The sequence below is a fragment of the Stegostoma tigrinum genome, chromosome 26, assembly GCF_030684315.1.
Source record: "Stegostoma tigrinum isolate sSteTig4 chromosome 26, sSteTig4.hap1, whole genome shotgun sequence".
NCBI lineage: Eukaryota > Metazoa > Chordata > Chondrichthyes > Orectolobiformes > Stegostomatidae > Stegostoma > Stegostoma tigrinum.
The window spans coordinates 5,332,612-5,349,954 of record NC_081379.1 but is presented as its reverse complement, the minus strand read 5'-3'; the positions used below and the strand labels follow the sequence as shown (position 1 = coordinate 5,349,954).

The 17,343-nt window shown below is 42.2% G+C and overlaps 1 protein-coding gene across 2 annotated transcripts in view; it reads left to right on the top strand.

Moving 5' to 3' along the window:
• The window catches only part of si:dkey-112e17.1 (uncharacterized), a 53,106-nt gene that overhangs the window by 14,260 nt on the left and 21,503 nt on the right, over positions 1-17,343 (top strand). For both annotated transcript variants that reach the window (XM_048555756.2, XM_048555757.2), the window contains one exon: positions 4,481-5,532. In XM_048555756.2, coding sequence (XP_048411713.1) covers positions 4,481-5,532 — 1,052 coding nt within the window. The remainder of the gene's footprint in view (positions 1-4,480; positions 5,533-17,343) is intronic.

The following is a 17,343-nucleotide window of genomic DNA, read 5'->3' as shown; positions in this document are numbered from 1 at the left end:
TGTGAATGTCGATTTGGGAATGCAGTCAAATTAGCCATGATCTTATTAAAGTGGGGGATCTGGACAGAGGGGCTGAACAGCCTACTCCAGTTTGTTCTCAATGGCTTCTTTTCTGTCTGAGACTATTCTAGCCAACAGCAGTTATCTTAACTGTCCTGACATTCACCTTTCTGATTACACTTACCATTCCCATTGGTGGCTCTCACACTCTATAACCATTCAGTCCCTCCCCATGTGAAGACGATAGCAGCTTCACCCTCAGTTTCCTTCTTCCTTCTTATGTTGTTCATGTGTTAAAGATTATGAAGCAGGTTGATCGGGTAAATGTAGAGAAGGTGCTTCCATGTGTTGGACATGGAAAATAAGGGTCATAAATATACTGCCTCACTAATAGCAAGAAACTTAGCCAGTGAGTGGTGAAGACTCTGTCACAGTGAACCAAGATGAATAACATCAGTACGTTTGAGGAGAACCTTGTTAAGTGCAAAAAGCAGAAAGTAATAAATTATGTGTTGGTAAGGGTGGATGGTGTGAAGTGGGGAGTCTATATATCAATGTTCGGCTGAATGGCCTGTTTCAGTAACTTCAGTGTAATGCCTGCAGCATAATACCTCAGGGGGCTTGCATCTCGAGGGGGAGGAGTGTGCTTTTGCTGGTATTATTCATCCCCCATTGGCTGCCCCAGAGAATGTAGCTTTACAACATTGATGCCACCAAGGTCACACTGTAGTGCCATTCATACTGCACACACTCTGCTATGAACTTGGCAACATGTAAATACAGTTCCAAGTCATCCTTGTGGAAATACAGCGTTTACTCAACATGCAGCCTTCCTCTCTGATCTCTGCAAGCTTGTGCATAGAACAGAGGAGGTCTTTATAGAAGAATGTTTACACAGTAATTGCAACCTTTGGTGTGAAAAAGCTTTGATCTGGCCTCATTTCACCCGTTTTTAAAATCCAGTATACTGAGCGATCTTCTCCTCCTTTTCTGGCAAACATGATTTTAGTAGAAGCTGCTTTGGTGAAACAGGTTTGCTTTTACTTTCGTAAACCTCCAGAATTGCCACAGGTTCTGTTGGAAACTGATGACATGTTCATGCCATTGAAAGTGAGCCTTAACTCAAGTCAGTTTGTCATTGTACTTATTACATTGTCATTATTTAATCAATTTTATGTAGAGGTTCTTTTCAGGAGCTCTCATGAGATTCATTATTAAATCCATGGCTTATGCAGTTGCAAATTACAGTTTAAATAGGCCAAAAGAGGCATTCCTAATTGATACAAAACAGGCATCAGAGTGTGAAAAGCTGCAAAATTTAAAGATAATGTTGTTAAAAACATTATTTTGCTGGTTTTCCATTTCTAACTGTAACATTCAATTCTATTGACCATTAATGAATAAAAGCTGCTTCTCCTTCATTGATACTTACGGTGTTGAACTAGAAATCTCCTTTTTCCATTTTTGGGTGTTGGCAAGTGGAACTGTTTACAACAATTTACGATGAGGCTATGGGGCCAGGTAATGTGCTAGCATATTCCTGCAATCCAGTCCAGAGGGAACGAGGAGGATGGGATATGACTTGGACACTGCAGCAGTTTCTGCAGAGCATTGTTCAATGTGGCGTCTCTGTGGTCTCTAGGACACCGCAAGTAAGACAGGCTGTGACCAGCAGAGGGATGTTTGCTTTTTGCTGGAGTGACTGACCTGTGGAGATACTGAAGACATTTTCTGAGAGATTTGGGCCTCTCCAGGGGACATATTGTCCTAAAGACATTTCTATTTTCAATAGGATTTGGGTGGTCCTCAATCTACCTCTCACCCAGCACTTGCTTCATCTTTTTTGAACAGGTGGTCATGAGAATCAACCCTTTTGATGTAGGTACATACCCAACTTCATTAAACCAGGCCATACCTTGGTATAAAATTCAGATTCTAACATTGAAATCCTGCAAACCAAAATACAGCAGATGCCAGAAATCTGAAACAAATACAGAAAATATTGAAGAAACTGATCCTCTGTGGAGAGAGAAATAGAGTTAACATTTTGAGTCTGATGTAATGTTACCAGACCTGTTCACTTGCTCCATCATTTTGCTTCAAATCCTGCCATGCTTTCATTCCCTTTATCTCTAACATCTTCCTGCCATACAGCTACTCAGTACCTCTGCTTACTACTGTTTCTGGGCCTCCGTTGTGATGATGTTCAGGGAATTAAGAGACTTGCTTTCAATCTGGGGGAGGCAGTTGCGTAGTGTTAATGTCTATTGCACTGGCTTTTAATTGCTCCAATATCACTGTCCTTCAGCTGCCTGAGTCAGGAGCTCTCCAATTCCCTTCCTAAACCTTTTGTGTCTTTCAGGATAACTCTCCTGTGAAAGAACTTGGGATGAGCAGGTGCAGTATAAATGGAAGTTATTAACAGTAGGTGAGTTCACCCTGAACATACCAACTTCGGTAGGATCAGCAACAAATGTTTGTATTTACTGTGGGAATAACAGGGCTATGGAGTTTTCTTCACTTCCTTCCCCTTCACTCCATGACCATTTCAGCCCAGTGCATCACTTATTACTCTGTTCATTTCAGAGGTGGGGTCACCCTTAAGAGATTTTAAGGGCAGAATGTTGCTCAAAAATGAGAAACAGACCATTCTGGTCTTGTGTTTACATAGCTTGTTTTGGAAATGTAGAGGAATAATTATATCTTGTGATTATCTCTGTTGGATCAGAGAGTGTTTCAATTGTTTGTTGAAGTCAGCTCTTTAGTGTGGTGACAAGTGGTTTAAATTAAAATGGGACTTTGAAGGAACGTGGTATGCTTTAAGACAGAAGATTAAAGTTGACATGCTGGGTTTTGTTCTTCAGGAGATTGCCCAGTACATCCGTCACATCTGGTAGTTGTAAACTTCTTTTAAGTATGGAAAAATGTTAATGGTTTCAAAATGTGTTCTTTTATTGGTTTATGTACTAGTTGACACCTAAGATTGTGGTTTTGATACAGAGTGCACGCTACATCCCTGATGCTATCTGTAATCGTAATGTCAACACTCCTTCAGCTGTAACCATTTCTGTCCAGTCAGTGGTGGCTGGTAGGCTGGAGTGGGGTTGACAGGGTTTTGTGAGCTCAGTTGAAAGGGTTGGAATGGGGAATGAAGTCCGGGCCCAACTCCGCTAGATGTGTTTTTCCCACCAGAAGTCAACAGAGTGTTCGTAGTTGGACGTTCAGCCTGAATGTGTTGAAATATCTGGGACAGGATTCAGACCAAGTACTGTCTGACACAGAGATTGGAATGTTATCACCGAGCCAAAGACTTGTTTCTGTCTATAGGAGATGAGGGCAATTTTAAAAAATATCATGGGATATGGACGTCGCTGGCTAGGCCTAGTGTTGACTGCCTTTCTCCCTGTACCTGAAGGCAGTTAACAGTCACCCACATTGCTGTGGGTCTGGAGTCAGGCCACTGCAGGTAAGGATGGCAGATTCCCTTCTCTAAAGGGCATCCATAAACCAGCTGTCCTTTTTACAGCAATTGATAATGGCACTTGCTTGCTATTAGGCCAGCTTTTAATTTGAGGTTTTTATGGAACTCAGATGTCACCATCTGCCATTGCAGGATTTGAACCCATATCCCTAGAGCATTGTCCTGGGCCTCTGGATTTCCAGTCTAGTGACATAAACACTCTGCCATCACTTCCCTCAATTGGGAGTAAGTCCCTTTAATTCCCTTAACTGCTCCACAACCAGAGACAAAGAACTCAATCTCCAGTGAAACCACTCTGTCTGTCTGACCAGTGAAGACGGTGGGGGAGTGGATGTGGGAGTGGAGAGCTGGGTGAGGAGTGTGGGGGGTGCGGTGGAGGTTTTGGATGTGGGAAGGGAGTTTGGTCATGTCCATTTTACGGTCAATCTTAAGTGAACAATGACACGCCAACCACATAATTCCCGCAACCCTGCGCATCACAATTTATATCCGTTCCACCCAAAACTCTGATCTTCTTGGAGAGGCAAACACCAGGTTTTAAAAATCAACACCAAATTGGGAAGAAAATCTGGAAAGTTCCCCTCTCGAATCCTGCAGACGAACAGAACCAGCCCAGGAAATCATTCCGATTCCTGATCATTCCTTGCTGTCCTAAATTTTTTGTATGAGGTGATCTGTGTCCCAGTTAGAAGAAGGTCCAGCTCTTATTCGGAAGAAATCAGCAAACCTGGGGCCCACCGCCTGAGCTGTTACCTGTTTCAGAAACATTAACCCGTAACCAGCCTTTAGTTGTCAATGCCATTGAGCATATGATCTATACCCAGTATGATCAAACCAGGAAGCAATGATAACTGTCCTCCATGAGTATCTCCAAACTCCCCTCCAGCATGAATATGATTCATTAAAACAAGGGGTGCAAGTGGGAAGGGAAGTAGGAGCTGGAAGTAGTTGACCAATCTTGGGTTATCTTGGTGATTCCCTGCAATATTTTATTTTTAGGTTTATTACACATGTGGAGCTGTTGTTGATTCCGAAGCTCAAGGCATTATCCTCTCACCTGGTTTTCCCACAAGTTACGTTCCAGGCACTCACTGTTTGTGGCAGTTCTTCATCCCCGCTGGTGTTCGTCTTGTTTTGGAAGTTTTTGATTTTGACGTGTTTGAGAGTCAACATAATGCTAAATCTCTACTTGGTGACCAATCAACTCCTGTGATGACAAATGGAGGGAGATCTGTTTCTGGGCCATCAGAAAAAAGGGGAACTGTCCAGAGTCGAGAATCCAATGACTTATATCCTCACGCAAAGGAATATGTTCAAAGTGGAAGAAGAAGGATATTGTTTAATGAGACAAATGTGTCTAATTCGAAACGTTTTGAAGGAGACTACTCTATGACCCATTCCTATAAAGCTAAAGACAAACAAGTAGTGGCACAGGAAGAGTCCGCAACATTAGAAATGGTTAAGATGCCACCATTAAAGCAGGATTTCGTAAGCACAGACTCTTGGCTTGGCAAATTGAACAAGAATGATTCTGAAAAGTCAAATCTGAGTGTTCCACATACAGGTTTTGGCAGTTACCAAGACATGAATGCAGACCCACAACTCAACAGCGAATGGGTCCAAAAAGGTGAAAAGAGGCTTGCAATTGACCAGCGTCAGGAACAGCAAGTAAATGATTTGACTGAGTTCACAGTGACCCCTGTGACAAAAGTGACACCCCTCATCCCTCCAGAGATCTGCCCAAATGATGTTTTATACATTTCGGACCTGATTACATTCTCTGCCCGATTTTGTGGGGCCAATAGCCCCATCAACAAGACGTTGATGTTTGGCTCTTCCCTAGAGATGGTGGAGGTGGTGGTGGAGCTGATCACCACCACAGACCGGGGCCGTGGCTTCCTGCTACTCTACCAGTTTAAAACTGGCACAGACCCTGATCTTCGGACCTTGGTAAAGCACGGGGAACAAGACAACCTCATTCATTTCCTAGTCATTGCTAGCATTGCTATCTTATCGGCAGTTCTTCTGGTTGCGCTCTGCCATACCTGGAGGTAAGTTTAAACTATTAAGTTCTCTCTCGTTTCTCAGCACTTTATGCAAAGTCTGTTCCAGAAACTATTTTTTGTGCTGAAGCGTTAGACAACTCTTACCGTTTGAGGGAGATGTCTTTCAGGATCCAGCTTCAAGACTTGTTCCCAATGGGCATTCTTTAATTGAATAAAACTTCTTCATTTGAAAATAGAAGGAAAAAAAAATTTGCAGTGCCTATATAAAGCCTAAAGTTGCTCCAAAGTGCAAATGAAGTATTTTTGAATTGCAGTCACTCTTGTAGTATAGGAATCGCAGCAAGCTCCCACAAACACTACTGTGACACTCACCAGGTAATCCATGTTAGTAATATTGGTTGAAGGATAACTATTGTCCTCAGATACCATGCGGAACTCCGCTGAAGTTTTTTTCAGATAGTGACATGGCATATAGAACATAGAACATTACAGCACAGTACAGGCCCTTCGGCCCTCGATGTTGTGCTGACCTGTCATACCGATCTCAAGCCCATCTAACCTACACTATTTCATGTACGTCCATATGCTTATCCAATGACGACTTAAATGTACCTAAAGTTGGGGAATCTACTACCGTTGCAGGCAAAGCGTTCCATTCCCTTACTACTCTCTGAGTAAAGAGACTACCTCTGACATCTGTCCTATATCTTTCATCCCTCAATTTAAAGCTATGCCCCCTCATGCTCGCCATCACCATCCTAGGAAAAAGGCTCTCCCTATCCACGATATCTAACCCTCTGATTATTTTATATGTTTCAATTAAGTCACCTCTCAACCTTCTTCTCTCTAATGAAAACAGCCTCCATTCCCTCAGCCTTTCCTCGTAAGACCTTCCCTCCATACCAGGCAACATCCTAGTAAATATCCTCTGCACCCTTTCCAAAGCTTCCACATCCTTCTTATAATGCGGTGACCAGAACTGTACACAATACTCCAAGTGCGGCCACACCAGTGTTTTGTACAGCTTCACTATAACATCTTGGTTCCGGAACTCGATCCCTCTATTAATAAAAGCTAAAACACTGTATGCCTTCTTAACAGCCCTGTCAACCTGGGTGGCAACTTTCAAGGATCTGTGTACATGGACACAGAGAGATCTCTGCTCATCTTCACTACTAAGAATCTTACCATTAGCCCTGTACTTTGCCTTCTGGCTACTCCTTGTATGAAGCAATCAGAGCTTCTTGGAACCAGCCTGCAACCTTCATAAATAGCAAAAGCTGTAACTCAGTTATTGTGCAATTGATTTACAACCAACAAAAAAGGATCTTGTAGTTAGAAGGGTTTAATATACGGAAAATATAATGACAAAAACATTAATCAAATGAAAATAGTAAAGGACAGGCTGAGAGAATAAGTCTTTTGCTGAGGCAGCCAAACATCTTGAGAACGGTTTATGGTAGTTGTAATCTGTAATCATTGGAATCAATATAGTGAGATTAATAAAATTATCCTGTTGATGTTCAAAATGCCAACCATTTAAATACCAACAGCCTATCTGATATTCTGTTAAATGTTTCAACAAATACAAGGACATTATAGAAAGAGATGCTGGAAAAGCAGTTCTGAAGAAGGGTCACTGGACTTGAAATATTACTTTTGCTTTCTCTTCACACATGCTGCCAGAACTGCTGAGCTTCTGTAACAACAAAAAGCCAGCATACACCATTCTTTGTCTAATTTGGGACAATGTAAAGGACCACAAGCTACAACAGGTACATCAGCCTGGAAGAAAGTTTGATGGGAACATGATGAAGTTAATTGGGAACAATTGAAATTAATCAGTTGATTAACTAATCAAATTAATGAAATGTGGGATGAGTATACTCAACATTGAATTTGTACAGAATTTCCAAGTAGCCCAGGCAAAATGCGTTGTGTTATGAGAGAATCTAAAAAGTAACAATCAATCATCCAGGGATATCACTAGTGCTACAGTTGTGAGTTTCCTATCAAATCACAATATAAGAATACTTGACTGCCATTGAAAACAATCAGATACTGGGTGACAGGCACATAGAAAAATGTTTTGATCAGATCAAACCATGGTATATGACTAGGAAACATTGGTTTGCTTATTAATTCACATTTATTTTCCTAAGTGAAGTGGACATCTTATATCTACCTGAAAGGGCATGGATGGGTTAATTCAAACACACTTTCTCCTTTGCAACGGGTTCCTTGATCAGTTTTATTTTCCCAATAAAATGAACAGTGTGGAAAGTCACCACTGTTTAAGCTTACTCTGACTAACCATCATTAAATGCCCTTTATGTTAATTTCTTGGTATGGATGTGAATAAAGACATATCTATGATAAAGTAACTTAAAGTAATATAGTTTTAATTGTTGATGGTAATTGGGTTGTCTTGGGAATCTTAAATGAAGCAATCTTAATTGAATATGGCTTTGATAAATTTACACCGTCAACACCCATTAAGTTTCAAAATAAAACAGACCACCGGCTTTCTTCATTCGTATCTGCACTTAAGGTCTTGTGGTTCTTCTGTTGTATATTAAGAAATCATTTAGGATGAGGCAAGTCTGTGCACTGTGGAACAATAATTGACTTTAGTTTTCAGGCTATCTTCATTCAGTGAGACTGTTCCACAGGTCATCCAACAGGGGAATCCATAACACCACAGGAACAGAAATAGACCATTCAGCCCTTTGAGTCTGCCACACCATTCAACAAGACATAGCTAATCTGATAATCCTCAACTCATTTTCCTGCCTTTTCCCTAAAACCCTTGATACCTTACAGGTTTAAAAATCTCATCTTCTGGGCCTTGAATATATTTAATGACTCAGCCTCAATAACCCTCTATGGTAAAGAATTTCATAGATTCCCAATTCTTGGAGAGAAGAAATTCTTCCTCATTTCTGTCTTAAATGTACAACCCTTTACTCTGAGATAATGCCCTCTGATTCTGGACTGTCCCACAAGGGGAAATAACTTTTCTGCATTTAACCTGCAAAGCCTTTTAAGAATTTTGTATGATGAAGTAAGATCACCTCTCATTCTTCTAAACACCCAGTACAGGCCGATATGTGACTCCAGACCCACAGCAAAGTGGTTGACTCTGAACTGCCCTCTGGGCAATTAGGGATGGGGCAATAAATATTGGCCTATCAAGCTGTGCCCTCATCCCGTTAATGAATATTTTTTAAAAAACTCCAGCATAAACACTCTTTCTGTTAATTGGAGTTTCTCTATGTCTGGCTCACCTTGTGTTGTTGACTACTGCTCTCCCAGAGACAGCACCATCTCCAAGCTTTGGAAATGCCCTCTGGAACCCTGTACAATATGTGTTCTCAGGCCTTTCTGTCAGAACAGGAACCTACATCAGACCCCTCTGCTATCACCTAGGGAATGAGTTGGGCCTGGATTGAATTCTATTTTCCTTATTCCTCCCACCAAGGAGAGCGGACAGCGAGTTTCCAATTGCCTGTCAGCCAGAGTTCGATTAGCTGCACCTCAATTGGTCGGATTTCTGAGGGAGCTCTTTGTGCACTGGGCTGGCCCAGATGATTGAAAGATACCGTGTAGAAATTCTGACCCTTGCAGATGCTTCACTGCTGGCTATTTCTTTGTGGTTTTGGAGTTAGCCCGGGTGCTATATTGAAAACAGGTCCTAGCCCACCCTGAACACAAGAATTTCACATCAGATGTACCGATCAGTTCACAAGGCAATTTCCTGCCAGGAGCAGTGCGTCTAGACCTAGAACTCAAATCATATAACTCTTCTAGTCATTAATTGCCACCAACATCCTGAAAAATTAGGCTTTCAGTTAAGGTTAACTGACTCCAGATGGAATAATCTCACAAACATTGACTTGTGACTGCTTTGACTGACGTTTAGATTCCTGCATTTTTTTCTGTCTCCTGAGCCTTCCCCACTGAAAGCAATATTAATGCGTTAAGATTGTACTTCAGTTAATTGTTAAATGTTTACATCTGACTTTTAAAAATAGCTACAAATTGCACAATAATTATTCGCTCTGATTTAGTCAGTCATAGTCCTAAGATGTTATGATTAAAATGGTCTCAACATAAAATGGAAGCAAATATCCTGCCGTGTCAGTAATCTGTTTTTGTCTCTTCTCTGTGGATTAGGAACAGGAAGAGACTATTCAGCTGCTGAAGCCATCCAGTGAAATCATGGCTGATTATCATAAGCTTATAACATTGAAATGTAAAAGATTTATCATACAGAAGGAGTCCATGCACGGACTCAACCAAGGAGAGGGTAGGGGTGCAGTCCCCATGATGTTGGCAGTCACGGGGGTTACTCAATATGGGCAGGCTTGTGGGTGGCACTGAGCACTACCACAAGGGGAAGTCAGTGCCCCACCTTGCCGGCAGGTCCCTGGAGGTCCTGGTGGTACAGAGAGGGTTGACTTCTTCCAGAGGACTGCCAGGGTAGACCACACTACCAGTAGTGTACAGGGTGCAGGACCCGCTGCCTCAGTCATCTGGCTGCCTCCATGAGCAGGTTGGCAGTTGCCAAGAAGAACCAGCTCCAGTCTGTTCACCAACATGGAAAGGTGGGCCATGAAGCTCAGTGACTGAGTGACAAGTTTGAGAAATTTGAGGCATTTAAACAGCATCAGCATTACACAGACCCCCCCCCCCCCCCAACCCTTTACTGAAGCTCAAACACACGTCCAAGCACTACTGGTGATTCATGGCCGAGGAAGCTGTCATCCCAAGTGTTTTTCTCAACATGCTGAAACATTTTAAACCCCCTACAACGCAGTGTTTCCCCAAAATTCCACTCAATATCTTTACTAATTCTTCTACCAATTATTTCCATCTTGGTCGCACACTGTTCATAAAATATTTTGGAACGACCCATTCAGAAATGTTATGACACACTTCTAGTGCAGGTGGGACTCAAACCCTTCTGGCCCAGAGGTAGGTACTCTACCACTGCATCCTAAGAGCTCCAGGTACCTCAATATCTTTGGTTATCAACACTGTTGATCGCCAGTGATGATACAACCTCTTTGTTTTGGCCCTCTCCCCAGCTGTTTCTTTCTTCTCTCTTCTTCTTTCTTTTTTATCTTTCTTTTTCTTTCGTTCTTTCTTTTGTTTGTTCTTTCTTTCGTTCTTTCTTTCGTTCTTTCTTTCGTTCTTTCTTTCGTTCTTTCTTTCGTTCTTTCTTTCGTTCTTTCTTTCTTTCTTTCGTTCTTTCTTTCTTTTTCTCTCTCTGTTTGTTTTTCTTCTCTGTCCTAATGATTCCTTTATAATTCCCCTAAAATCTCAACTCAAAGCTCCCCTAAAGCTTTTATGTTTTGAGATAATCCATCTATGTAATCTCTGTCTATGAGTTAATCCTTGAAGCCTTCGTAACATTCTGGTCGTTCTGTATTGCACCCTCCCATGACTGAAATATTTAAGCTGTGGTTTCTGGTGATCTGTACATCATGTACCAGAGGGTAGTCTAACCAGGTCTTTGTACAGTAGCAGCAAAACTTCCATACCTTTTACATTCAAGTCCATTAATTATAAAATGTAAAATTCAGTTAACCTTGTTGTTTTTGTACTTGATGACAACTAAATGTAATAAATACACCCCTAAATAATCATGGATCTCTGTTTCTCGTGCTTTGCATCATTTGCAAGAGATTCTAGTTTCTGTTTCTGATCCAAAATAGCTGACATTATTTTACTGTGTCTACTGCAGTCTTGTGCATTGAATTAATCTTTTCATGTCTCTTTATAATTTTATGCTCCACTGTAAACTATTTCCTGTGCCACTGATTATTGTGTCATTAGAACAGCTCTCTATTGTCTTATATAAAAGTATTAATAGATAAAGTAGATAATTAAGGCCTCAGCACAAATCCTTGTGGGACCATTTTCCCCTTTCTGTCAGTTCAAATGCGGTTGGTAATAATGTAAACACCTGTGTAGGTTTGGGAAGTCTTGTCTCCCACACGATTCAGAGGAACAATTTGATCAGTTGTGAATCTTACTGCTCAGCTCCCTCCAGACATCCCTCCAGTCAAATTCCGAACACCTGGAATGGTCCCAGTCGGTGAGTAAGTGGAGCCCAGCTTTATTCTAGTTGGCTGTTTAATTTGGGCTGGGTAAAAGTTCTGCAGCACCCCCTAACTGGACCAGTCCTGTCAGTTTGTCTCACTTCCTACCCTTGTTTCCAAAGTTGAATGGTTCCCACTGGATTGGTCCAAATGTGTGGGCAAAGTGGATACTGCTGCCTCCTGCAGGATGGCTGCCTGCCATCAGGCATATCAGAAAAATGTTTTACAGGCTAATCATCAACTTCAATGGCCAGCATGTCCCAGAACTTCAGGACCAGAGGTAGAATGGCTCTATCCATTGTGCCACAAGGCTGCCTCCTCCTCCTGTCTATACATGGGGGGAACTCCTCACAGGCGTCATATCTGATCACTTTCTCTATTTTTTTTTCTCCTGTCTTAGGAGATCACATTGTTGTGGGCTGTGAGTGAAGTGTCAGTATTATGATGCACAATGGAAAAGAACATTTAAGATTCTGGGGAAAAGAGAAGAATGGCATTGAGTCAGAGAGCCAGTACTGAGACAATGACTGAATGGCACTTTGGGTTTGTGCTATATGGTATGATGGCACTATGGCTTTGAGGTATAATTTGTCCTTTTTTCTAAATGAAGAAAGGTTGAAACAGAAGTCTGAGTGGTCTGCTCAAAGCCAATAAAGTAAACAGCTTGTGAAGCCTTATATAAAAGTTGAAATAACAGAAGCAGCCTGAATGTGTGGCATCAAACTCCCACAGAACCAGGATTTTTAGTTCTGGCTTTCTGTTGTTGCTGGGTTCTTGAAGCTGGATCTGCAAATTCTATCTCTTTTTCTCTCTTACAGATAAAAGCTGGTGTTCTCTTGCTGGTAGAATTGCTTGTGAGACAATCTGTTTTACTGAATTTGCCTTTGCCAAGGTTGTGTTTATGGGGTGTTACTATATTGGAACAATGAATTAGTAGACATTAATATATATAATATGTTGTTAAGCATTTTGATGGAGTTGAGTTAAACCAATTTTATTTTTATTTTCTCTGTATTTTAACTGTAATGTAGAGATGATAAAGTGTGTTTTGTTTAAATTTGTTCAATTTGACCATTTGGATTGCAACTGGAACACAGCACCTTATATTTACCTTTTGAAATAAAAAAAAGTTGGTCTATATTATTTTCTTAATATATTTTGAGGGGGTTTTGTCTGGTTCATTACAATGACACTAATTAGAATGACTAGTTGAACTTTTCCTGCACATTTCCTCTTTAAATTAAAATGTGAGAAAGAAAGAGAGACTTAGATAATTCCTTCAGAATCCTACAGTGTCCCCAAAACACTTTTCTCAGCTAATAAATACTTCTAAATTTTGATTGCTGTTGTAATATAGGTCTGACAAACAGTCCAATGAGATAATGACCAGACTGTCTGCTCTTAATGATGCTGATGGAGGACTGGATGACAGCCAGGAGATTAGGGCAGACACCCCTGCTCCTCTACAGAATAGTGTGATGGGATTATTTTGCCTTCTCCTGAGAGGGAACACCTAGTTTAATTTCTCATCTAAAAATGGTGTATCTGACAGTACTGTATTTGGGTGAGTTTGGAACGTGCTGTTGAAGGAGCCTGCATGAGTTGTGCAGTGTATCTTGTGGACAGTATACACTGCTGCTCCTGAATGGTGTTGGAAGGAGTGAATATTGAAGGTAGTTTTGGTGATCTGGTAGCTGCTTTGTTCTGGATTGTGACATGTGTCTCAAGTGTTGTTGGAACAGCACTCGTCCAAGCAGGTATTTCATCGCATTTCTGACCTGTGCCTTGTATTGGGGTGAGTTATTGGCTGCAGTATTCCTAGCTACTGACCACTCCTCGTAGACATAGTATTTATGCAGCTGGTAAGCCCCATGATGTTGATAGTGAAGTATTCAGTGAGGGGTACCTGAGGAGTAACAAATGGTGTTGAACATTGTACAATCATTGGTGGACATTCTCACTTCTGACTCTGTGATGGAGAGAAGGGCAATAGGAAGCAGCTGAAGATGGTTGGGCCTAGGACACTACCCTGAGGAGGAACTCCTGCAGAGATATCTGGAGCTGAGCTGATTGACCTCCAACAACCACAGCCATCTTCCTATGTACCTGATATGACTGTGCTTTTAAAGGGGGTTCTGCATGACACCCAGTTGGACCCTTTCATAATCTTTAAAAAACTGCTTTGAGCCTTCTCTTATTTACAGGAAAGACTCCCATCCAAGTCTGTGGCTGCCTTACCAGCCTGGAGCTGCATTGCCAATCTCTCACTGTCACTGGGTGGAAATCCCTGAGAATCCCTCTCCAACAGCACTGTTCACTTCTCATGGACTGCAAGGTTCAACAAGGCACCTCACTACCACCACCTTGAGGGTTATTGAGCAACATGCAGCTGCTCAGAGGGTCGTGCTTGGCATGCCCACGTTGTTCCTAGCATTGACCTTCAGTTCCAGAAACCAGTGCCGCACACGGACCTCGGAGGGTGTGCTACAGGGAATGAAGCTGTAGAGGGTGGGCAGTAAGCGTTGGCCTTGCTGGTGATGCCTTCATCCGATGAAGAAATAAAATGGAGGGCATTTCGGTCTTTCCCAACAGTTGTAATCTCTCTTTGATCCAAGTTTTAATAGATTTCTGGGTGAAATATAATTTTGATGGCTGAGTGAGCCCTCTTATCTGTCAATGTTGTTTTCCGTCTAGGATGGGAACTCCACCTCCAAATGCATTAGTGCGTGTGCGTGTGTGTGTGCGTGTGTGTCTCAAACTAATATCACTGAAGCTGATTGTCATCTGATCATTCTTGTATTGCTTAAGAGCTTGCAGTGTTCACATTGGGTGCCATGTTTCCTAAATCAGTGATTAAAAAAGAGCAAACAAAGTAATTAATTGGTGTAACATGCTCAAAAGCACTTTGAGAATGTAAATGCTGCCGTTTAAAGGCAAGACTGTGGTGTAGAATGAATACAGCACTTTGAGTGGAGATCAGCTTTCTGGTTTAGTCTGAGGAAATGTCCCATTGTGAAGGAGAGGTGCTCCAATAAGGTAGTGGTTAAATTTGGCACAAGAGCTTTCATTGCTTGACTAGAACTATTCGTTGCTGGGATAATAATGGAGTAGGAGGACCCCACGGGGGCTAATCGTGTTAATCAAGGAATAAAACAGCAGCACTTGCGGTGAGTTTTTTAAAAAAAGACTCAAATCAATTTGTTATGTTCCATGAGAGAGACTTCCAAGAACAAAATCTGAGAGACCTCTCGCATGCTACTTTGGTTCAAATTGCTTTGCAATACTTTGCATCAAATTTCACATCAAGAAATAAATGGCAGATTGCTGAGAAGTTTACCTAACAATTGGTATCTCTGGCCCATCCCCATGTGAATCGGAGTCAGGCAGTAGTTAGCAAGAGACAGTTAAAATGTTCATGATTTTGATTGATGAACATGCCACCCAGCTGCAAGTGGACAGAGATAGAAGGAACTGCAGATGCTGGAGAATCGGACGTAACAAGGTGTAGACCTGGATGAACACAGCAGGCCAAGCAGCATCTTAGGAGCCGAGAAGCTGACGTTTTTGGCGTAGACCCTTCTTCAGAATAGATTTATTTCCGAAGAAGGGCCTAGGCCTGAAACTTCAGCTTTCCTGCTCCTCTGATGCTGCTTCACCTGCTGTGTTCATCCAGCTCTACACCTTGTTAAATGCAAATGGACAAATGTTGGATAAGGCCAAGGTCAGACCTGCAAGCTCCATGATCCAAAACGCCACCACATGCTCTCGGTCCACTCTCCTACCAATAAGAACCAGTTGGGCAAAGAATTAGAAGGAGATGAAATGAAATCACTGATTTCCAGAAAAATTCAACACTTTTGGGAATGTATGGAAAACTGGCCACAAATGGCTGTGGGTTGATGGGCAGATAGTTCACGCAACTACTATTCCCCAAAGAGGTTTTCCTATATTCCCAATCTATGGGTGTGCCACAGGGCTCTGTTCAGTGATGGGACAGTCTGCCGGACTACAGTTCACCGTTGTCACCCAAGCAAACTCCCCAGCAGCCTGAGCAATGTCCAGTGCACCATTTGCACAGAGAAAAGTAGGCCAATAATGTGAGGCAGTTCTGTTGTTGTGAGCCTGTTCTGCCGTTCAGAAAGCCATAAGACATAGGAGCAGAAGTAAACCATTTGGCCCATCAAATTTGGTCCACCACTGGATGAGTTCATGATTGATCTGATCATCCTCATCTTGACCAAACTGCCTTATTCCCATAACCCTCAATTCCCTTACCAATTAAAAATCAGTCGATTTCAGCCTTGAATATATTTTAATGACCTAGCCTCAACAGCCCTAATTCCTCCTCAGTGCTGTCTTAAATGTGCAGTCCCGCATTGAGATGATGCCTTCTGGTCCTAGATTTTCTCACTAGGGGAGGCAACTTTACTGCATCTACCCTGTCAAATTCACTAAGAAATTAGTATGTTTCAATAAGTGTGCTTGAGGCAGAGTAAAGGTGGGAGTGAACAGGTCATCCTTGAGCTGATCAGAGAGGATAGAATCAGTGAGATTTATCCATGCACAGAGCCTAAACCCTCGGTAGCATTTCTAAAATCTGCTTCCCCATCGCTGCCTGCCCCCCCGCTATATGGGCACTAAGCTGCCTTACCACTGGCCAGGTAAACTTGCAGATTCTCTGTGGAAGGGTCTGCAGCCCTGGGAACTCTGATTCGCCGTGATGTTGCGTGTTCTATGATCAAAGCTGGGTCCTAACACCCTCCACTCATAACTGGGACTTAACTGCATTTTTTTTTTGAAAATATTGCCTTGGGCTATGAATGTCACTGGGCCAGCCCAGTATTTTTGCCCATTCCTTTTTGTCCATGGGGCAGTTAACAGTCAACCACACTACTGTTGGTCTCTGTAGTCCGGACCAGGTAAGAACAGCAGATTTCTCACTTCTGACACACTGTTGGGTGGCACGGTGGCTCAGTGGTTAGCACTGATGCGTCACAACACCTGGGACCTGGGGTTCAATTCCAGCCTCTGGTGACTGTGTGGCATTTGCACATCCCTGTGTTTGCGTGGGTTTCTTCCATGTGCACCGGTTTCCTCCCACAGCCCAAAGATGTGCAGGTTCGGTGGATTGGCCATGCTAAATTGCCCATAGTGTTCAGGCATGTGTACATTAGGTGGGCTATAGGGGGATGGGTCAGTGTGGGCTGAAGGGCCTGTTTCCACATTGTAGGAATTCTTTTAAAAAAAATTTCTTTCCCTAAAGATCACTAGTCAACCAGATGGGTGTTTAAGATAATCAACACTGCCTGCATGGTCACTGTTAGGCTAGCAGCATCTCCCAGACTTTGTACTGTGTTCCTCCATTATTATGGGCTTATGAAAAAGAAAATCAACAGACAGAATGAACCAAATTGACTCCACCTGTACTTTAAACTTTCTCCATTTCTAATCCTGGGTTCTGAACAGTTTTAACCAGTTGGCACCATTACCACGTGCTCTAATAACAGTTTGTAACCATAACAGGCACATTGGAAAAAGTGTGCTGCTCCGGGGGCGGTGTTGGGCGGCCATCTGTTTGTTTGGCGAAAGCCAAAGTTTCCTGAAAGAACTCCAGGTTTTCGATGCGTCTGTCATTTGTTCGCTTACCAGTTTTTTGAATGAAGGACTTGGTAAACTGGACAGAGTCTTCTTGAGCGTATGGTTGTCATAGTGATGATGACACGTGGCCATTGCAAGAACCTGTGCTTTT